General features: G+C 47.0%; 1 protein-coding gene and 1 long non-coding RNA gene across 3 annotated transcripts in view; both read right to left on the reverse strand.

Moving 5' to 3' along the window:
* CAMTA1 (calmodulin binding transcription activator 1) overlaps positions 1-24,064 on the reverse strand; it is a 239,247-nt gene that overhangs the window by 191,848 nt on the left and 23,335 nt on the right. Inside the window, exon 3 of the mRNA XM_041419802.1 lies at positions 23,413-23,531. Coding sequence (XP_041275736.1) covers positions 23,413-23,531 — 119 coding nt within the window. The remainder of the gene's footprint in view (positions 1-23,412; positions 23,532-24,064) is intronic.
* LOC121344100 lies at positions 10,274-14,437 on the reverse strand. 2 transcript variants are annotated; one of them, XR_005953792.1, is made up of 4 exons: positions 14,352-14,437; positions 13,039-13,371; positions 11,435-11,605; positions 10,274-10,584 (listed from the first exon to the last, which is right to left on the reverse strand). It is a non-coding gene; the product is annotated as an uncharacterized LOC121344100 (long non-coding RNA). The 2 variants fall into 2 exon arrangements; XR_005953791.1 differs by lacking the exon at positions 11,435-11,605.

Below are 24,064 nucleotides of genomic sequence, written 5' to 3' on the forward strand. Positions count from 1 at the left end.
AGCACAACAAAAAAAATTTTATCTTTATGTGCCAGAAGTTGTGCTGCGAACTCCCTTCCTGTGGACACCAAAGGGCCATGATCCCAGAAGGATACTCCATGCTCAAGAGCATTCCCTCCTCTTCCTCCGTTCCCAACAAACCAGTGGTGATCCAGGCACCAGGCTGAGCGCTGCTTTTGCTGCTGCTCACAACCCGAGTGCTACAGTGGGAAAATCCCACACGCCGAAAATACGGAGTGTCTGTAAACACTCCTGTTCCGAGACACCTACGTGTAATTACTCAGATGAGTGAGGAGGAGGAAGAAAAACCCACTTTTTGTTTTTAATTCTCTTCTTTGTGCATAGAAGCTGCTGCAAGAGAAGCCACGGCCAGCCAGCATCTCTGGAGGGGAAGAGCAGCGTGTGGCCACAACAGCTGGAGTGAGGGCAACAGTGTTTGGACAGCAGTGCCATTTTGGGGAAGCAGAAAGGGAAATCCCTTCTACAAAGGATGATCTCTGCCTTTCCCCAGAGCTGCCTTTCCTTGGCAGATGCAGCCTTCCCAAGGGCACAGCCATGCCAGCAGTGGATGCCCCAACTGGAGATCTTGACCCAACACCTGCCTCTGCTGTGATGACATGTGGAGAAACAAAAGGAGTTTAAACAACAAGTGTTGCATAAAACATCTGAAAACAAGACAAATTAGTCATTAAAAATTAATTTTGGAAAATTACAGTCTTGTTAATAGACACTGTCATGACTTTGCATGGTCTTTCTAGGGCAGGAGGGAGGAAGGGGACTCAAAACTCATTTTACTGTGTTTCAGAAACTGAAGAGGTAGATACCTATGCCTTTGGAAGCCTGTGTTCCTCTGTGCCATCCCAGTGCTGTAAGCATGACCCTGTATGGTGAGGTGCCAAACAATCTGACCAGGGCAGGTGAACACCTGCAACCTGTGCCGAAACCTCCACCATGAACCTGCCTGTGGGATGCTCCAACGTTATTTTCATGTGCTCAACAGTGAGGACTATGCCAAAATACTCAAGGTCAAGAGACCAGCATGGTTCGAGGCAATCTGCACCTCTTAAAACAGTGACAAATATGTTATTTAATTTTAATGAGCTTTTTTGCATCTCCAATCTAATTACAGCATTATCAAGCACTGCTCTGAACTGCAGGTGGCTGCTCATTACTTGGGGTAAGGCTGTCACAAGCATTTTTCATGAATACTAAAAACTACCTCGTTTCACCACCCGCTCTGAAATATCCCCAGCTGATTGCTCCACTTCTGAATGTGGGGTTTGGTGTGGTTAAGAGAGAACAGCACCCACAAGCACAGCTTTATGTGCCTGCCCAGCTCCTCTGGCCAAAACCCCCAGGGGAAATGCCACATCCACCAAAAACAAGAGAGATTTGGTGTGCAAAATACTCGTGGCCAGAAGCGTCCCCCAAAAGCAAACATCTCCCTGTTCTGCACACAGCAGTGAGGACACCCTGTGACAGGGCACTGAGGAAAACCCCTCACCTCCAGATGGCTTATTTTTAGCTTTCACCTAAGTGGGTTTTTTAAATGATTATTAAAAACAAGGAAAACTACAGTGTCAAAGTATTTTGGCAAGATCAAAATTCTTCAATTTTCCTCTTATAAGATTTGCAAAAAAATCAGATTTTTCTGTTGCTTTTTGGCCAATTCCTTTGACCACCTCTCCTCATGGGCCGCTGTCTCCTCCGCGCAGCAGCACAAAGCTGCTGGAGCTCACGTCCAAAAGGCTCAGTAACCAGCAAGAATCAGATATTTTAATCCTCCCCAAATCCCCTTTTCCCTGCACGGTTTGGTGAGCACAGGCAACAAACAAGCGATAACAAAACCCCAACAGCAGCTTTTCCTCTTACAAAGCAGGAAGGCAAGCAGGACACCCCCCCCAACAACCCCAAATCTTCATCCCTCAGGGAGGCAGGAATTGCCCAGCTCACCCTTGGATCGCCTTTTCCCCGCACAAAAAACTGGTCCAGCTTGTGGCAGCTCACAGGTCTGCCTGACCAGGAGCACTCACTGGCATCCAGGGGGGCATGGGGTGATGGCAGGGGACCGAGGGCTGAGGGGACACCCCAGGAAAGTGAGAGCATCCCAGGCAGGCTCCAGGCTTGTCCGAGTTCCGCCAGCAGCTTCATCAGCGCTCACTGACAGCAGCTGGGAGAGGCCACGGCATCTGGGGCTGAGGCAGCTGGGCAGCAGCACTTGGGCCACCTCCCACACGCCAAATATGCACGTGTACATGTGTATAAGCAGGTGTGCATGTGTGTATGCAGGTGTTTGGGTATGCAGGTGTGTATGTTTGTATGCATGTCTGTATGCACGTGTGCATGTGTGTATGCAGGTGTTTGGGTATGCAGGTGTGTATGTGTGTAGGTTTGTATGCATGTGTGTATGCAGGTGTGTGTGTGTATGCAGGTGTGTGTATGTGTATGCACATGGGTATGTGAGTATGAAGGTGTGTATGTGTGTATGCAGGTGTTTGGGTATGCAGGTGTGTATGTTTGTATGCATGTGTGTATGCAGGTGTGTATGTGTGCAGGTGTGTATGCAGGTGTGTGTATGTGTATGCACATGGGTATGTGTGTATGGAGGTGTGCATGTGTGTATGCAGGCGTGTGCATGCGTATGCAGGCATGCATGTATGTATGTGATGCAGGTGTGCATGTATGTATGTATGCAGGTGTGTGTGTGTGCATGCACGTATGTATTGTGAACACGCCTGTCTATTTCTGGGTACGCATGTGTCTGTGTGTACGCGTTTATCTGTGCGTGCACGTGTGTATCTATGTGCTGGCATGTATTTCTGTGCCTGCACGTCCATGTAACTGCACACACAGAGCAGAGCTGCCCAGAGCATCGCCGCTCCGTGTTACAGCGGCACACATATGCAGGTGTGTATGTGTGCAGATGTGTATGCAGGTGTGTGTGTGTATGCAGGTGTCTGTGCAGGTGTGAATGCAGGTGTGTGTGTATGCACATGGGTATGTATGTATGGTGGTGTGCATACGTATGCAGGCATGCATGTATGTATGTGATGCAGGTGTGCCATGTGTGTATGCAGGCGTGTGCATGCGTATGCAGGCATGCATGTATGTATGTGATGCAGGTGTGCATGTATGTATGTATGCACAGGTGTGTGTGTGCATGCACGTATGTATTGTGAACACGCCTGTCTATTTCTGGGTACGCATGTGTCTGTGTGTACGTTTATCTGTGCGTGCACGTGTATCTATGTGCTGGCATGTATTTCTGTGCCTGCACGTCCATGTAACTGCACACACAGAGCAGAGCTGCCCAGAGCATCGCCGCTCCGTGTTACAGCGGCACACGTGAACGCTGGCGGAGCCGCGGTTCGCTCCCGGCGCCGCTGCGGCAGTCCCGGCGTGTCCCCCTGACCTTGCTGCAAACCGCAGCGGCCTTTGGGACGCGAGATCGCAGCCGCACGGCTGTGCAGCGGGCCGGGGGATACCACCGGGGACCCCCCTTGGCAGGGGCGCTCCGGGGAATTCCAGCACTGCGCTGGGACAGCGCGTTCCCTGGCGGAGCGGGAGCTGCGGGAAGGACCGGGATGGGACAGCACGGGGGAGCGAGTGACCCGCCTTTACTCAGCCGGGCCCCGCAGGAGCACCCCGGCCGCCTCCTCCGGGCCCCTCTCTAGATAAGCACACCGACTTTAGTTAAAGTGTGTGCCAGCTGCAGCCCCGCGACCGGAGCAAGCAGAGACGTGGCGTTGAATGATAATTAAATACATTCGCATCATCTGTCATTTTTTACTGCAGGTGCCGGTGTAATAAATCCGAGCTTGACTCTTCTGTCAGCTGGCAGCGAACATGTTTTAACACCAAATCCCGGGGGATGAATTCAGAATGGCTTGGCCTTGCACAGGGAGGAGCCGCCTGTAACAACGCCAAGTGGGTAACGCATACTTGATTGCTTTCATAGTATTTTATTATTTTGGTGACACGTGCCTGATGTAGCGTTTCAACCCCACTCCCACAGGGAAGACAAACATTTCCACCACTGTCCTCCTGCCACACCCCAACCCTCCACACACAGCCCCGGCTCTGCTCGCCTCAGACCCTAGTGCTGTCCCAGCATCTTAATGTGCCTGTGACTTGTTAGGTTATTAGGATTTTGGTCAAAGAGGAAAAAATTCAAAAGAAAAAGGCAAACAGAAAAAAAAATTGCATATGAATTTAATTACAACAATGACAACTCGGAAAATTAAATATTTAAGGTACTATGTTGTAAAACCTAACTCATCCCTCTGGTGCAGAGTGAAGGAGCAGCTCTGTCTCCCCATGGATGTATGCAAACTGCTCCGCAGTCATCCTGTGGAGAACAGCAAATCCTTCACTGCAGGTACTGCTGGGACACCCCTTATGACACTATTTCCACAGGCATCCACACACCTGTGCAGGTATGCTGGGACATACCTTATGACTGCAGGTACTGCTGGGACACCCCTTATGACACTATTTCCACAGGCATCCACACACCTGTGATGCAGCACCAGCCTCTTAAGTGTACTGATACTGCAATAATGAACTGTTTCAGTCTGAAGTCGATTTATTATTTTACCAATAGTTTTCTTCTCCTTGTCTTCCACCCACAGCCCAGTTGATGCACAGATCAGGTACAAATCCAGGTGCCGCAGGATGCTCCTGCGTCCAAGCTGGCCCCTGTCCCACAAAGGGTAGCCAGGCCTGGCTACAGGAACCAGTCCCTGCAAGCCCAGGTGGGAAAAGCGTGGAGTGCAAAAGCAGAAGCCAAAACCCAAACGAGAACAATCCTCCTGATTCTCACTACAGAGCACCGGTGCCACGGTGTGCCATGGCTGGGGCTTGCCAGCTGCACCCGCTATTTATAACCCTGGCACTTACACAATTACAGCTCGACAACTTACAATACAGGCCTGGAAATCAGAACACTTTATTTACCCAGCCAAAGCTTTATCGGTGCAGTCAGCTTTCCAGTGAGGGAAGTTGTGTTTATGAAGCACTTCCTTGTAGGTGCCTGTCTGCCTTCAGCTGCCCTGAACAGCATCTCCCTTCTGGCAGCACAGGCTGGTGGGAAACACGGAGGTAAATCCTTTGGCAGCACTCTCCATCTTCCAGGTCTTGCTGCACTTTTAACCTAATAAAGTCCCGATTCTAATTTGAGGCAGAAAATGCAACTGAAGGGGCAAACAGCTGTGGGTCCTGCCCCAAAGTGGGCACAGGTGCCTGCAATTGCCCCTAGGTGGTTTCTACCCACATTTACTGCATGCTCCACTCCTTGTTCAGTTTTGACTTTGTCATGGTACTCTGCCAGCCGTATATATGTCCTGAAGCCACACATCTTTTTTTAACAAATTACATTAAATTAAATCATAAGTAAGCTGAGTGGCTTCAGAAGAGCAGAACCCCCCCCTTCTGCGTGCAGAACAAAACCTGGTGCTGCCTGCTTTGTGGTTTCCTTGGCAAGCTCACGGCCCTGCTCAGCTCTCCCTTGCTGGAGCAGCAACAGCCCTGTAAGATCAGAACACAGGGACGATTCTGAATTCGGGGGCAGGAATCACTGACACTGAACTTACAGCATGGTTATAGACCCCTTCCCAGCCACAGACTGTCCCAAGACAGGGTCCTTGTCACTCTTCCCAGCGTATTCCTAAACCCATAATCTCCGAATCCAGGATCCATCAGTGCCAAAAATTCCTGGTGTGGGTTTGCAATTCCCCCCACCAGCTCTACTGCCTGCAGCATCACCCGTGCTTTAAACAAAAGCACGGTTTTCCTTTCATTAAAAACATTCCCACGGATTAAAGATTTGGAGGCCACAGCAAAGCAAGTTAAACATTTACTTTCTATTAAAACATCTAAATGAGAAGATTAAAACCTGTTTTACATTTAACAGGCAAAGTCAAATCAGCACAGGAGCAGCTTAGTGCGTACTTAGAGCCAAGGCGTTCTGATGTGCAGAGGTAATCAATTTACAGAGGGAGGGATTTCCTAAAACTACTCAGAAAGGGGTAAAAAAAAAAGCAGGCATGCATTTGAACAAATCCTTCCCTTCTGTCCCCATGGCCGCCTCCCGGAGCTGTTTTGCTGCAGCTCCAATCAGCTCACTCCCACTGACAGCTCTTGCCCCAGATTCCCCCATAAAATATTTTCACAGCTGATTAGTCTATTTAGCACGTTGCACGCTTAAGCTCTTTTGTTTATTTTTCATTTGAGATGGCAGGAAGAGACGATCCAATGGAATGCAGAAGGGGGTTATTGACTGTGTTTAATGGCAACTGTTTGCAGGAGTAGCAGTTAGAGGTCACAGAGGTGACGCAGACACAGCTGACTGCTGCAGGAATTTCTGCTCTAATTTTCTAACATCCAAACAGACTCTGCCTGGTAACAGAAACCACTGAACTACAGCTGGTTTCTGCCAAGGCAGAATTCCCGGGGGAAGCTGAAAAGTCTCCCTTTACAGGGCCAAAATCCAAGTCTATTTGTATTCGCCTGCAGCTGATCTAACAGCATTCAGACGAGACCAGCTCTGTCCTGCCATGCAGGTGCTGAGGCAAAGCCCCCACTGCTGCCAGGCACCTCTTCCACAGTGTGTATTAGCCAAACTTTAGGATCACTCATCCCACCAAAAGGGATTTTTGGTGATGCAATTTCACATGAGTGCCAAACCCACAGAGCACCGTCACTGCTGGACATGGTCCTCCATCCAAACAGCCGGGATCCAAACCCAGGTACTGAACCAGCACATGCCGTGGTGTCTCCATGGCCAGCAGGGAACCCACAGGGACTTGCACACAGATCTCAATCCCAGGTTTCCAAGTGAGGTGCTCTGATGTAATGAGTAGCTGATTTTACATCCCCTCTCTACAACAGCTCCATCAGTTGATCCTGCTGCCATTAAAAGGATCAGAGCACCCACACTCCCATGTACCAGAATTAAACTGAATCCCCCCACATGTCCTAAAGGTCATCTCAAAGAGAAGTCTCTTCTTCAATTATATAATCCTCCGTTTCAAAAGTTTATTTTAAGTGAGAAGCAGCAGAAGGAAGTGAGGGGCAGAGCGGATGTGTGCAGCCCCCGGGGTGGAGGGTTGTTTACTTTTAAATGATCACACAATTTCAGGGTGAAGCAGCACACAGCTAAAGGGAGAATCACGTGAACGTGCTGCTTAACTGGCCTTGTCAGACAAGTTTTTTTGGCATGAGCATGTATTATGCAAAAGGAATAATCCCTTTAACTAAAATATTTGGAGGAGGGTTGCACAGCCAGCAACCAAAGGGAGGTTTTGCCGTTTTTTCTCATCTGATCACACTGAATAAAATGGTCCAACTTACAAAGTATTTTCGGACAGAATTTGGAGGCTGTCTTTACTTGGAAGCAAATGCATTTTGCCACTTGTGCAGACTAAACATACTACACACAGACAAGAAAGTAGCTGGGTGGCTCCAAGTCTCGCTGGAGAGAAGCCATACAACCCGCTGGCCACGGATACTGCTCACAGGGGAAGGGTCCCAGCACCAGCCACGAGCAGGAGGCAGGGGAACAACCCTGGGACGCTTTGCAGCTACCAAGCCCTCGATCCTGCATCACCCGAGTGTCGGTGATCGTGCTGCCTTTGCTCACACTCCCACACCGGGCCAGAGCCCGCAGGCACGGCAGCGGGGAGCTGCGAGCACCACCGGGCCGACCCCGCGCCCCTCCCCGGGCACGGCCGAGGCGCTGCCCCTGCCAGAGCCACGGCGCTGCCTGCCCTACAATCGCCGTCTCCTCCAAGCCCTCATCTTCCCTGCAAACCTGCACATTCAGTGCCTTCGCAGCACCCTCCTGTGGGGATTCCGCGTCCGTACAGACACGGGGGCAGCTGCAAACGGGGCGCGATGGAAACTCTCCTCTTCCTCCTCCTCCTCCGGCGCGGCGCGGGCACCGGCAGCTCCGGCCGGCGGCTCCGAGGCGCCAGGCCGTGCCGGCGGCACGTCCCCGGTAGCGAGCGAGGCCGGGTGAGGAGGCGATGCCAAAAGCACCAGGGCCACCGGCACAGCCCGGGCAGCCGTGGGGCTCCCGGCACCGCTCCGCTCGGCGTGCAACCGGCCAGCGTGTTTATCTATCACCTACTGACTCACAAAGCCGAGCAGTGACAGGTAATTACAAAAAGAAGTAAAAATGAATAGATTTCTTTGCAGCAACCTCTGACACACAAAAAGTGCTCCTCAACTCCTTCCCTGGGGTGTGCAGTTGCCCCCCACAGAGTGTATCACTGCTGAAAAACCGGCTCTCGAAACCAGGAAAACCTTCATTTAGCAGCACCTCGTTTGGAACCACTTCTGCATTAACACTTTTGTTTTCATGGTGATGCTGCATTTTCATTCGGATACTTTAAAGCATTTTTATCACAAGTTGCAGTGATTTTGCACAACACTTTGCACCTCAATGAAACAAACACTGTTCTTATTTTTAAGAGAAAGAAGACTTTCTAGAAAGTTTATAATTATTATGTTACTAAACATTTAATTTAAAAAAAAGAAGTGTTTTATCTACACTCTTAATGTACAGCATTCAGAGTGGTGCCAAGATACACAAATTCCAGATATTGCAAGAATGCTGCAAAATTAGACTTGGATAAACCTCAAATCTGAATCACTGATTGCCCTCCAGGTTACACAGTAATTTAACATCCTTCAGCATGTGACTTGCAGAAAGCACACAAACCAGTTCACTTTGCAATGGGCAGTAAAAATATGGATATGGCATCGTTCACTTCTGAAGCCTCTCACACCAAATGAATTCATCTTAATAGATGATGCTTCTGCAGGGACAAACCGACTTTTTTGCTTTCCAAATGAAGGATTTTCAAACAAGTCTGGCAGATGAGCATTAGGTCAAGTGCAGACACACTACAGACACACCTCTATAGTTTAGATACTCTAAAGCAAGGCAAGAGCAAATAATGGGAGAGATGATAATCCCTCATCTACTTTTTCCTGCACCTAACAAGAGAAGTTCTTTCCATACCCTCATTGCCTGGCAATGAATGCTTTCACCTATCAGGAGTGGCACATTGCTCCCATCCATGGAGCACTCAAGTATCTTGTCATGGAAAAGAACAGGGCATAGAATCAATCAGAGAGAAGCTGTCAAGGAAGAGCATCTAGTCTGGAAAATTCAGGTGCAAAACTGCAATTAAAGACTGCCTTCCCATTGCCAGAAAGCCCTTCCAACCATCATCCCGGACAGGAACTAAAACCTTCTCTTGAAAGTTAAAAATTCATCACACTCGTCAAACTCTGAGAAAGGAAGAGCTGCTCAGCTACTAAATTTTGAAGACATAACTGAGCCTTGCTGTTCCAGGGCAAAGAAAGGCTGAGGCTGATGGGAAGCAGGTGCATGGAGGCTGGAGGCAAAGGCAGAAAACCCATCCAGCAGAAGCAAGGAAGGCAGGGAATAAGATGTGGCAGAACAGAGCAGGCAGAGTTGCAGCAAGATGAACCAAGCACATGATTTTTGTTGTTACTGTGCCATGAGGTCTGTGAGCAGGGAAGGCAGGGATTGGAGAAGAGAGAAGACTCTCTCATTACCGGATATACGATGTGACTTACTACTACAACAAAAACTACAGCACCTTCCCAGCAGCAGCAGCAGGATTTTCTGGATGAGAACACTCCATTTCTACCTTGAAGAATATCAGTTCTTCCTCCACTACCCAGCCCTGCTCAGGGGATAATAGAGCTATTCCCAGCTACAAAGAAAATGTGTCCTAAATAAACGGAGAAGAGAAAGGCAAATAAAATGTTTGATAATAAAGTCTTGAAGCTGTAGGCTTTATAGGAGGGAAATAATCTCCACAGCTGGAAGGACACCTCTCCTGTCATCAAGGTCAGAACTTCTTAACAGAGGCCACGGCAGCACAGACTGGCCCCAACTCAAGTGGTACCTCGGGAGCAGTTCCCTGGCTGCTGCCTTCTACACATCCCCAAGAGGAAAAGCAAAGCCACAGCATAAACCCTGGCTATCAGATCACATGTGCATCCAACTACTGAATCAGTAATTCCTCAGCCCACAGCCCTGTAACACACAAGGGTGGAGGGGAATGAGAAATGAACAGAGGGACCCGGGTGACAGGGTAGCAAAGCTTCTCACTGGGAACACATCGTGTGATGCGGCTCCTCCCAGGCCCCTCGCAAAGAATGGAGAAAAGCAAGTTGTAGTATTTGTTTCATCCGTTCATCACAACAGGAACATCAGCCAGATCTAGACTAGGTCCAAGGGATAATCACTGTAATTAGCACTTCGTTCATATAATTACCAGCAGACCCTGTAACATTTTACAATGGAGGTAATTACCCACATTTTACAGCTGAGGAAACAGATACAGTGCAGGTGAGTAACTTAAAAGAAATCATCAGTGAAACTGTGGCACAGCCAGAGGCTGCAATTATCCTTATTCCCAGCCAAGGCTCTCCCCAATAATCCATGCTGAATTCACTTCTGTCTTGTGGGAAGGAATCCAGAGAAAATAAACACAAACTGGAATTTCCAATGTCTAGAAGAGCTGAAAAGCAGACAAGGCAAACCTGAAGGAGAAATAAAAACACATGTTTATCACTGAGCATTTTCTGAGCTGAATGTGCAGCTAAGAGCGGGGGACAGGCAGAGGACCCTGCTCTAGCAGACACAAAGCCAATGCAGGGTGTCAAGGGCTACAGTTCTACTTTTGAAGCAGAGGAAAAGCAGAAGCACAGGAGAGGGTCAGGGCTGGCTGCCCAATGGCGCCAGCTCAACCCCTCAGCCATCAGAGTCCGTAATGCATGTCGAGAAGTTAGAGATTAAAGCAGGAGCAATAATTAAATTGTTTAAGGACTTTGAAAACCAACATACACCCAGAGCAGCAAGCAGGGTGATAAGCCTGAGAAATTCACCCCCACTCTAAAGAGAACCTCCCTGCGGGTGGCTGCCAGGGATTGCAGTCCTGCCCCAACAGCCAGTGCCCCACTGAGGGCCAGAGCAGCACCCAGGCTCTGCTCTGGAAAGGGGGAATTCCCTTCCCCTCTGTGCACAAGAGCAGTGGGAGCAGCAGGATCCATGCCTAGAACCCACCAGCCCTGAAACATGAGTAGGGTTAGCTGGCACTCGGTCAGTTTATTGCATAGGGTCAGGTGCTGCACGGCAATCTGTGTTTTCCCAGGGACAGTCTTGAGTACAGACCTGTCCTGTGCTTTCATCCTGCACCTCTGGATGAATTTCAGTGTTAACAGAAAATGGTGTGTGCTGACCAATACATCCGATTTTCAAAAGTAGTCAGATCATAGTGAGCAATTTGCTGCTGCCTATGTTTTATTAAATAAGTAGCACATGCAGCTGACACACAGGTGTCTATTAGGCTGAATAAAGCAGATTAGGTTAATCCAACCCCAGCTGCATTACCTGAACTGCAAGACATGCAACGCTCTGAATCTTGTACGTTTGCCAAGGATTTCATTTCAGCCCTTCAGCCTTCTGTTAAGGTTAATACATAAAAGCCTCCAGCAGCAGAAGATATTGCATAGATTTCAAAATTAAGACTTGTTTCAGGAGTGGATGTTGTCAACATTCTGGCTTTGAGTAACAGAAAAACCTCGTAAGCAGGAACAAATCTCTCAATAGAGTATTCTCTCAATATCTAAACAGACAAATGTTTTGCTTTGCAAACATTTTGCAGCATTTGTGTAGTTCTTTGATTAAGTGTTTGATGAAAACATGTATTTGAGTTACTGCTCAGTGAAAAACAAGCACAGTAAAGTGAATTAAGTTCCATCATCTCTTGCCATCCAAGGGTCAGCTGTTGCTGTTCCTGCTGCATCCAGCAGCACTGCAGCAAAAACCCAGGCACAGATTTTACACTGGGGCAAATAGCAGTGCTATTGCTGGGTCAACAAAGCAGCTTTTCTTGCCAATGTTTACTGTGTTTTAAAGAGGAAATGGGGAACAATTCCCATCTCTCCCTTCCAAAGGCTGGACCTCCTCCTCCCTCAGCAGCTCTAGCATCCTGGAAGCCCATGCAATAGTTGAACAGGCATTACCCATATTATTTACACCAATTACTGCGAATAACCATCTGCATCTAACACAATACAAGGAAATACCACAACAAAGCATGCATCACTCTGTCATCCCACCACCTTGGGAGCTACACCCGGAGAATGCCATGGGTCAGAGTGCTTACCTTATGAAAGAAGGCAGGATGGACATGACAAAACATGAAATGAGACCAAAAAAAAAAAAAAAAAGAAACAAGACTCTAACCATCTTTATGCTCTGTTTTTTTTTTATTATTGACTCCAATTCCCAACATCAGACATTTTTATTCCATTTCTTCTTTTTCCCTGCTATTTGTTCTAGCAGGAGGCAGCCAACAGCCAGCCCTCTGCACAGGGCAGGAGATTTCCTTCAGTTTCCAGACATTTAAATAAAGGTTTTTAAGAATTGCTGCCCTGGAAAGTCAAGGCATTCACATCTAACTGCTGCCAACATAAACTATGTGTTATGAGGAGAAAAAGAGTCTTCAAGGGGTTTTCTTGGGCAAAGTAAGTATTTTTTCCCACTGAGTTTTAAAAACCCTGTTCTGGAGACTGGAGAAAAGGCTTAAGATGATGTCTGGAAGATTCTTCTTCTCAGGATGACAGGTAGCATTAAACCCAAGCCAAAGCCAAATCCCAGCTATCCCAGACAGGCTCATGAGGAGCAGCAGTCTGTGCACCAGAACTGACAACTCCAGGTCTACAAAAACAGTAACAGCTAAAATTTGGAACAGGAGGGGAAAGGCAAATCCACCTGAATGCTTCAAGCACTGATGGAGGCTGTGACAGTCCAGCACAGCTCATAGCCACAGGGTCAGAGAAGCTCACACAGTAACACAGAATTAACACAGAAGGGCAGGGAATTCTGTGAATACTGGATCTGTCACTATTTCAGCAGGCAATTCTGCCACACAAGGGCAGTTTAAAAACAGGGATCTTGTGGTTAAGCATGGAGATTAGTGCTGGAAATACCTTTCTCAGGCAGGGATGCCAATTCAAACCCGTTTCCTGAATCAGGTTCTGGTGTTGATGGTGCATCCTCACTACATGAACCAGGTAGAACCTGCCAGGGCTGAATCCCTCAAGGCTCACAGAGGACTCAAGGGGGAAGGAGACAACTCAGGCTCAGCCCTGGAGGTCAGCAGGACCCCCAGATAGGGGAGCAGAGCCAAATGCAGTCCAGTGTCCCTGGGAAAGGGTCAGCAGGAGGGTGTTCAGGTGATCTTCAGACTCCTCCAGAGGCCAGGCACCAGCAGAGCCCAGTGGCACTACGTGAACAGCTCACTACAATTTTAATCTGTAGTCCTAATGAATGATATAAAGTTTTATAAGCATCAACAAGGCTCTGAGAAGACCTAAATCCATTTCAGTGCTCATTTAGCAGCTTCATCTGTGTGCAATTAAAACTTCAGCATTAAATGTTAGAGAATAAAATAATGAGACACTTAAAAAGTAATCTGTACTTCAGTGGGCTGTGCTCAGTGGATTTCATATGATCATTTACCAGATAAAAATAGAATCTGGCCAAAATCTGTCTTATCCACTGCTTCCCTTTCAAGAGGAAAATGGAAAGAACCAACTAAGCTTTGGGGGCTTTGCCATCCCACGTACACACAACACTGCTTCCCTAAGCACAGCCATGCCTAAAGCACAGCTCCAAGCATTGATAACTTCCCTTTGGGCTCCAATGATAACAAAAAATAAATGCAAATTGAGTTTCAAGTGAGATTTTCATTTTGGTCTGAAGCCTAATCTTTTATTAAAACAGCTATCAGTTTGGAGCTCATGGTTAGGAAAAGTTAACTTCAGGACAGGAAAAAAAATTTAGCAGCAAAGAATAGCTCTTATTTGTAAGTGTGTCTGAAATGCTCCCAAGGTTACTTTAAGCTATGAAAGTTGACTAGAGGGGAATACGGATGGGCCACGGACAGGCCACGAGAATGGGATTTACTGAACAAAAGAACTGTAGAAAAAATGTGAATTAAAAGCAAAGATGTACATAAATATCAAAATAGATTGAGTGGGTGAACACAGATCAAAAGAAGCATTATACAGGCAACATACACACAGTTAAACTTAAAAGAAGCAAAAACCAATGAAAAATACATATTTTATTAACAACTGAAATAATGTTTATTCAAGAAAAGGCAACATTACGCATCCTCATAGAAAAGAAAAAAGACATCTGGGGAGGTCAAAGAACGCTACAGTTTAAAATGATGAAATGTTACAGCTTACACACCAAAATTAAAAATGAAATGAAATTAAAAAAATGAAATGGTTACCAAAGTAATGCAGGTCAAGGGATCAAAGGTGAAGGGTCACACACTATTAAAAAGAAATCCAAAAGGGCGTCTGCATCAAGATCTCTGCAAAACAAAGGAGCTTCAGTGAGTAAAACTAGAACCTTCTATGGAAGCACATCAAAGCTCTCGCACTCCACACCCAGCCCACGGCAGCACACTCTGCTGCTTTCCTGTGCAGCACACTCTGCTGCTTTCCTGTGCAGCACACTGCTGCTTTCCTGTGCCAGTGGCCACTGTCCCTCCTGCAGCCACTGTCCCTCCTGCAGCCACTGTCCCTCCTGCAGCCATGCTGGGCAACTCCTGTTTCCAGCCACTTTGGCTCGCTATTATTAACCTCCCTGCAGACAGGCTCCTTAAAGTTTTCCCATTTCCACGTTGGAGCATTGGTTTCTTGTTTCACAAACTGTTTTCAGCACCGAGGGTACAAGGCTGCACAGGGTCCTGCATTGGCACTGACCCCTACCTGTGCCGAGGAGGCTCTGCTTAGGTCAGAACACTCCTGGCTGTCAACACAACTGCTGGATGGCTGCTTTTCAGAGAAAGCTCGACACGCTTTTTCTACAGTTTTCTTTATTCACTGTAACTGTGGAAATCTGGTAATTATTGACACACACGCACACTGAACCCCTCACATTGTAACGTATTGCTTTAACACTCCAATAAAAAAGTAATTCAAATGTGGTTTCCAAGACAAAGGCCTCTCCTTCTGGAATTTCAATTACACAGAAGCTATAAAACAACCTTTGGTACCCATTTCCAAGCAAGATGCAGTCAATTATCTATACTAAATTTATGCAGGGAACGTAATATTTACATCAGATAACTTTTGGAGAAAGACAACCACCAAGGGCATTTCATCCCTTTTCATTCCAGCATCTCTCCCCCTGCCTGGCAAGGCACTAAGTTTTGGGAGACTCTTATCTGGACCAAACCAGCCCTGTGCTTGAAGCCAAGAAAAAAACTCCCTGCAGAAAACCCTGCCTTTGTAAGGCAAAGAAGCCCCCAGTGTCAGAGAATCACCCACTGAGACGTCTGGATCTAGTCTGGCTGGATGTTTTTCCAGAAAACGTCTCATCTTTCCATGTCATTCCTGCTTCATGCGTGTCACAGTCAGGAACCTGCTGGAGAATGCAAGAAGGTCCATATTCCCCCTCAGCAACCATGTCTGGCAAACCCTCCTGCTAAAGCTACTGCTTGTTGACCTTAAAACTCAGTTCCTGCCATTATTTCCAGCATTTATCAATTCCAGTTTCTGTGAGCCAAACCAGTAAAGTCCACGTTTCTGTTGTTCCCTCCCTGCTGTGCTGGACTGCCTCCCCTCACCACAGCTCACACTGCAGATGTGCCAGACAGCCTCAATATCAAAGAAAGCAGTTTGGGAACCCAGCAACTCTGCAATAACTCAACAGCACGGACACGGATTTGCAGTGACTCATCAGATAATTAAGTCTGAAGGCATCAACATGAGTTGTGTGAGCAGGAAGACCCCAGAGCTCAGGACCTCAGAGGTGCATGACAGGGACATGCCTGCAGGACAACATCGTGGGGCTCCCTCACAACTTCTCAGGTGACAGAAAGTTTGCAAAGATGAGTTTAGGTAGCTCCAGGAACATTTTAGCCCTGGGACAACAATGGAGCGGGGGGAGGGCACAACCCCAAAGTGGGACAGCTCTACGGGGCTCTCCAGCACCCGGCCCGGTCCAGGGCTGTGTGCTGCAAACAGCTCCCAGCTCCTGAGGTCTGTCAACAGCAGGGCACAGGCACCAGATACAAAGGAATGAACACAGCGACTTGGGTTTTCTTCCCCTGCATTGCAGAGGATTATGCCCCCTCCTGCTGTCCCTAGGACACCGTTCCCCACACAGACCACTGCTTCTTCCCCTCTTCTCCTTAGGCTGTGCCCCAGCAGAAGAAAACCTTTGCTTTCATTTGCACTGATTTTCCCTTCATATCTAGTTTTTCTTTCTCATCTAAATTCTCTGATTTTTCTCTTCCAAATGAAACAGCCACCCTAAGAGAAGCAAACCTGAGACCAAGATGACAGGATTTCAATCCCCTACAAAATACAATCTCCTCAGTTCCCATTCATTCGCCAAGTAAACCAATTCCTGTGTACATGCCAGGCCCTGGCAGAGAGACTGAGTTTCTAAATTGACTTTGTTGTACAATTTTCCTTGCATAACACGGAAAGCACACCTTGTGTAACACCATTGAGTATTTTACTCAGTGCTGGGCAAGCCAGAGACACAGACACACAGTGCAGGGGTACCCACCACTACCGCTGGTGCTCCTGCAGATAAAAAGGTAAATACTAACAGAATTAATCCACTTTCCTGACTCCCTCATGTTTCAAGAAGAGTTTCCATAACTGGTAACTCCAACTTTTAATTCCCCACACACCAGATTCCACTTTTGCTTTTGATACTACATTTCAGGATAATCATGTACAGTTAACAAGGACAAGCCACAGCAGATGACACAGGTAAAGAAAATCACACCAGATCCATCACCTGGAGGAAACAATACTCCACCTTATTTTCCCACCAGACAGACAAAGGATTTGGAGCCACTGTACAGGTATCTGGACACACATTTGTTGCTGCTGAACTATGGTCATCTACAACCTCCTCTGTGGAGGAACCTGGAACTGTCAAACAGCAAAAAACCCTAATACCACTGACCAATATTCAGAGGTACTGTGACAGGTTACTAATGCCAGTCAGGCGGTTAAATACCATCAACATTTTATACTTTGTGTACAATATGCTAAAACTAACTATGAAGTTGGGTTTTTTTTCTTTAGGCTATCATTAAGTGTAAAAAATTAATTCGTTAATTTAATTTATTCAAAAGAATTTAACTTGGACTTTTTTTTTAAAGTCACAAGGGCAGTGAATTACTCCAAACCCTCCATCTGTTTACTCTGCTTTACAGGAGTCACTCCAGTTCCAGCACTCTGACATACTAACTGCCCAGCTCCTTTTCACTGACCCTAACATGAACCAAAGGGAAGGGAAAAAAGACAGATTTTCCAAGATGAAGATGAGGATCTGTGTTTGAGCATGAACAGCATAGCATGAACAGGTATTACTGCCCTTGTTCAAATCACCTGGATTGGTAGGTAACCTTCCAATATTGCTCAATCCTCAGCCAGCTCACAGTAGTCACTCGGGCTGTAAACACAACTGAGGAACTGCAAACACAACGCCAGCAACACATTCCTGCTTTGCACATTAAGCAAAGCACAGAATTTCATTAATTTCACAAAATAAACCCACAATTAAGTGCTTCTGTTGAAGAAATTGCCATCTCGCTCACCGATCAGCCTGAAACCCCAGCCACATGCGCAGCGGGAGGAGCCGCCCCCACGTGCCAGACAGCCCCAGTCAGGTGTACCAACACTTGGCTGCTGCTCTGCTCTCCTCACACTGCAAACACTGTTTCCCTTGCATTTCACTCGCCGAGCTCTTTCTTCTGTAAAGCAAGTGGGGTTCCTCACGTTCCTGCTGGTGGCCAAGAGGAGGGGAGGCTCTGGATGAACAGTACCACGGGCTGGCAGCACAGGCACCCAGCTCACTGGTGACAAAGCCAGTGCGAGAGGTGTCTCCGAGGCACAGGACCTCACAGACCACCACCGCTGAAATAAAGGATGAGAACCAACACTGGCCCTCTGGATTTTATGGATACTCTGGCTGCTCCAGCACTTGGCAAACACTTTGCCCCCAACAAGGTATCGCCTGCCATTCCCAAACCCTCGTCACAATGTGCCTCAGTCCCCAGCTCAGCAGCACACCAAGGGCACCCCCAGGTGCCAGAGCAGCAGGGGCAGGAGGAGCTGCTATGTGGGAGCACACACAAGCTGGTCTGCAACCACCTGCTTGCTGTTCCTCCAGCGGGGAATCATCAGGTGGAACAGAAACCAACAGCATTTCTAGTAACAGCATTTGCCATCACTATCAGAGTGTTTTATACTGCGATCACATGGGCAGCAGGCAATTAGTCTAAATTCAATATTCTTATTGCTTTTGAGAAACCCCAGAGCTGACACACACCGTGAGGATGTCCCAGCCCTGGGAGTGCTCCTAAGCAGGCACAGGGTTCTCCCAACAGCTGCCAGCAGCCTCTGGCTTTGGGAACCCTGAGCTCCAGCTGAACATATCTGAATGAACTGATGTAAGGCATTTAAAAAAATATGCTGGACTTCAGAGTCCATAGGGAGCTGTACTGAACACTGCTCCTTTTCCACAGTTTTGCCATCTTTAGGGGACACTGTGACCTAGACCAACAAAACCCTTCCCTGTTCCAGCTGAGAAACAGAAACTGGTCCCATACACTTGCTCAACACCACATATTTGTAACACATTCAGCTACTATGGTGAATAAGGAATGGACTGGAACATGCAGTGCAGAGTTACAATACACCGCACAGTCCTGGGCAGCCTTAAAACAAGGAGGTTTTTTAACTTTTCTGATGTAAGAGTCAATTCTAAAAGGCACTTAGAAACATTAAAAGAAAAAAAAAGAAAAAGAAAAAAAGCAATAGCCCTGCTGCCGGGTCTGCAGCAGAGCAGGGTTTCAATGTACAAACGTGCGGCGACAGGAGCCGTGCGGTGACCAGCTGCCCGACACTCAGCTGCCGGCAGCCGAGGGGAGCTGGAGGAGCAGGCAGCAAGAGTATTGCTTTCACTTCCTCCTGCCAGCATTTCAGAGCATCACAGCCAGCCCCAAGGCTCCAGACTCGCTCCCCCTATCAGTCTGGGTCCCTCACGTCCCTCAGGCAATTCTCCAAACCTTCAAGATCTTCTCTGTGCTTTAGAGAAAAGACGGCAAATAACTCGTTGTCAAGTGAAAAGGAGAATGTCACTGTCATGCGAGCACAGCAAGGATGCCAGAGCACATCGAGATGTCAGTGAACACGCGACTCGGGCCCCCAGGCAGCAGAGGCAGAGGGTTTCTTCCTATGCTAAATAATGCTCAAATACAGTTTCATAATTGCATTATTTGAATACTCTCCCAAGCAGTACCTGAGCCTGGAATCTGCAAAATGTGGATTCTGGCTGACTCTAGAGAGCAGGGCAGTTCTGCCATGCCCCTCCAGACAAGCCTAAGCACATGGAGCAATTGCTGCTGGCTTTTTCTACCATGGAAGTTCTGGGCTTCTCCCAACAGACTGTAAATAGAGAATCCTATTGGAACCAAAGCCCAAGATAGCATTTTACATTTCCAATGTTTAACTTTTTCTTCTTTCTCGCACCGTGTCATTAAGTGTTTACAAGGATGATTAATGACTGCGGCTGCCAACTGTTAACGAACGGCATCTCTGTTCAGAGCTGCAATCCTGTGTCTGGCAAGCGCTGTGCAGAGACAAGGTTACTCCAACATCCTTGAGCCCAGCACCCCGGGAAGCTCCCGCTTCCCAGACAGAAAGCAGCGGGATGTATCTCCTGCAGACAACATATCTTGCTGCCCAAAGTGACTAACAGGTAACGAGGCACCACCTTCACCACCTCTGCCAGGGGACAGGAGTTCAGCTGGGGCACCTGCAGGGTGGCTCTGTGCAGCCTTGCTCTGAAAACCCAGCCCTGCTCCCATGGAAGAGCCGAGATCCAGTGCTCCCAAAATTCTCCTTCAAGGCGCACTGCCAGCATGCCGAGCCAGAAGCCTTTGCTCCATCCACTCACTGAAACCAAACTGGATCTGCATTTCACAAACCCTAAAATGGTTCACAGTGAACAACAACTAAACCCTTAGAGTGAGGAACTCCCTCACAAGCACAAAGCACTGCAGAAGTTTTTCGCAACTAACTCATTTGTCTTAATGTGAGAAATAATATGAAAGCCCCGTCTCTATCCTCTCCCAGAGCTGGAGAAATAAGCACAATGCACCTTTACAGGCATTTCAAAAATGTAAATCTGTAATTAAATTGCTAGGCTTAACTTAAGATTTTCTATCTCTGGTAAAAAAAATTGAATTAGACGGAACACTTCCTTCAGTAGGAAATATAAAAACCGCTATAAACTTGATTTAAGACAAGATGACATCTTGGTATGGAAATGTATTTCCATCAAACATTTCAGTTGCAAACGCACGATCCGATGGAAAGCAAGCACCTCAATAACATGTTTGAACCATTTTTAAGCGCTCCATTTCTCTCGCTGCTCATCACGTGATTTTACTACATGTAGAGTCATCCACAGCCCACCCAGCTCTCAGAGGACACAATTTCTTCCTCCCAACCACCCAATCCTGAGTAACGTCTGACCATCATTCTCAGGCTGCAGACGTAAGTGCTCAGGAAAAGCTATTTGCGGTGTACCCATGGCGATGCTCTACCCTGGCTGCTCCCTGACCTCTGCACCAGCAGCCCCAGTGACTGCACATGCTCATCCTGCTGCCCACCACCCCCACCAGCTGTGTGCTGGGCTTCAAGGAATTGGTTCAAATTTCCTTGAACCATCCCCGTGCAAAAGAGCGCAAAAGGGAAGGTTTAGGAGTCGGGTCTCAGCTGCGTCAGAGGGTTTGGCCCCCACTACCCCTGGGGAAGAACCCAATGTCTGCTACACTCACACTCTGCAGCTCGTGGAGACTCGACACCCGTGACTGCCCAACACACACCATTTGAGGGAGGACAGCATTGTCACACGCAGTCAGATATGTAAGTTGTTTAGGCATTTAATTTCTTTTCCAACTTTTACTAAACGTCCCTGTCCAGGAGACACCTCACACACACACACCACTGATTCTGTGGTCAGAATCAGTACAAAAATTCTGGAAATATCACTGTATAAAATACAACTTTTTCTTCTCTACTTTACAACTTCTGTCTTCACAAGCACAGGCAGAACACCTGTGTACTCAGATGAAAAAATTTATTCCCTTAGGAATGCCTCCAGAATGTAGTCCAACATTATTATTCAATTATACCCTAAGAAAATTTCAAGTTTTATAACAGTGCACAGAATTAAACTTTCAGATTGGGGGTGGGGAAGGCAGGAAAATCTGGAAGCTCAGCTCCTTCCTCCCCCATAATTAACACAAATTTCCAAGACTTCATCTAGGCATAAGACTCTGGCTTTTTCTATTTTTTCCCCCCCTCTGAGCTAATGGGGCCAAAAAATCTCTGGCCACAAGAAAAGCTATTTCATTTAAATCATGCAACAGGGACACTGCACCAGCCACACCACACCACACAGGCTGGCAGTCAGCACAAGCTACAGCCCATGGACAGAGCCAGCTACACATCCTCATGGCATAACAGCCTCAGTGAGAGATTTGTGAAGAGAGAGGGGATACAAATGAGTGAGGAATCTGACATCCAATAAGACCAACAGGGGCTGAGTCTGGTTTTAACGTCCCAGCCTGTGTCTATCAGCAAACAATCCAACCAGAATTACAGCACCAGACAATCCCACCCCAGCACTGCACTGGCGAGCACTGGCAGAACCGCTCACTCCCTGCTCCCCAAAACGGACACGACCCTTAGGAGAACAGCCACGCTCCCAAATTCTCCTCCTAACCTAATACACCACACCAAGCACCTGCACATTCCTGCTTCTGCTCATGAATAATAACAATTTTCAGCTGCATAATGAACTTTGCCACATCCTGTACTTACAGGAAGCTCCACACACCAATCCTACCCAAAGCCGTGTGTGCACAAAGTTCTGCACTGGGGACAGCAGCAACATTAGTGACTAAACCCCACTCCAAGCAGCTCTTTCCAGAAAGAGGGAAGAGCATCATTCTGTCACAAACCTGTGCACAGCTTGCTTGCCCCTAGCTGTGTTTGTCCAAACATCATCTGTCAGAGCCACTGGAATTGCCACTGCTCCATGCCCTGTCCCCATTAATACAAACACTATCACAGAATAAACAACAACCCACATTTTCTACGATTTAAATTTCAATTCCAGTGACCCAAAACAAAAACATCTACACAAAAAAGCCACGGCCAGCAACTGCCCTGAAGACCTGATTCATTCTATCACAGTACTGGGTATGTTAAAAATAAATACTGTAACTTCCAGACACCAAAAGGAAGAGGGGTAAGGACTCAAATTTTGAAAAATACACAGAGTCACTGCTCTGTGATTGATTCTACGCTCAGCAAACACACACACAGAAGTGAGCTGTGTTTGATCCTGCACTCAGCTGCCACTTGCAGGTGCTAAACTCATGAGCACAGGCTCTGTTAACAAGTTTAGATCTACAAACGAGGGATCAGAGGAACAGGACCAGTCAGCTCTCAATAAGCAAGACGCTAACTGGAGTTTTACAGTCATTTCTCCAAGTGGATTTCCTCTATTAAGTGAGTCCCATAAATATGGCAAAGCTACACTAAGACAGAGCTACTAAAAACTAAAATTCACACTGTGGGTATTGCCATGGGGCATTCATCATTGCTGCACAGCTGGAATAAAGCCTAGGGATTGTAGAGCTACCTGGTTGTTCTTTAACTTCACCTTGGCCCAAAGAATTTAAAATACTTCTTTTTTATTTAAATTACCCCAACCATAATGCAGTAACAGGTTATCTTTGTGAACCACAATACTCAGAGTAACTGGATTCCAGCAGAAAACACCCAGTTCTGTGTTTTCCTTATTCTTAAGGAGATGACTCAGACAGAGGTAAGCTGGTTATTTCCCAGGGCCCTGTGTGGCAGGAAAGAACATACACCACTTTTCTGTTTGGAAGTCTTCATGCACAGGAAAGTAACACTTTATTCATCATGGTACAAACACACCTATCTAATTTTAAACCACTTTGAAACAGGTCATTAAGGTGATGTGAAATTTGACTCTGAGACAAGTCACACACACGAACAATAGACTCCTAGAAGTCTAAAACAGAAGTCAACTTCCACATTTGCCTTCAAGTCTCACTTAAAGCTTACTTTCAATATGTATGACTTATTATTTATGGAACAGGTTCCAGAGCCAGGAAATTCATATCCTGTAACTTGCATGGCATGCTCTCACAAAACAATCCATAAGCATTAAATAAGCTGGTACATTTAAGAATAAGTAAGAGATTTAACTACCTCGTTAGTGTTCCAGCGGTGCCTCTCTTTCGGTAAACTTGAACATTTCGGTAGACATTCAAGCAGCTTCTTCGGTAAAAAGATTTTTACATGACTGCCATTGCTGTTCCCATGATCATCTAGGAAAAAGAGGAGACACATGATGTACACACAGGAGAATGGGTGGTTGCAACCAGGAGACTCAAATGATGACAGGACTTGGAAACCCCCCAGTTCCCCTGTCCAAAAAGAGCAATTTGCCATGCCAATAAGATAAATAACAGCTTTCTGTTGAAACTGCAGCTTTATTTCAGAAATATAAACACAGTTTAATTCTTTCCAGTTGCAAAGTTTTAGAAGAGCTTCAATGTATTCGGGAACAAGGAGCCTGTGTGTGCTTACCTGTGCCTATTTTAGCTTATTATTTCCCTCAGTGGCAAATTTTACAAGCAACAGCAACAAAACACTGCAGAAGCTGTGACCACGGCGGCACGACCTGCCAGGGAAGTCATAAATGAAGTTCACACTTGACAGGATTTGCAAGTAAATAAGCACAGAGCCCCAGCAACTGCTATAATTTTGTCAAGCTGCAGCAGAAATGCAACTCAAGGTCTATTAGTTCATTTAAAACTAAAACACACCATACCTGATCAAACCCAGGTTACTTCTATTT

The sequence above is a fragment of the Onychostruthus taczanowskii genome, unplaced genomic scaffold (genome assembly GCF_017590055.1).
Source record: "Onychostruthus taczanowskii isolate IOZ18803 unplaced genomic scaffold, ASM1759005v1 scaffold61, whole genome shotgun sequence".
Classification (NCBI taxonomy): domain Eukaryota; kingdom Metazoa; phylum Chordata; class Aves; order Passeriformes; family Passeridae; genus Onychostruthus; species Onychostruthus taczanowskii.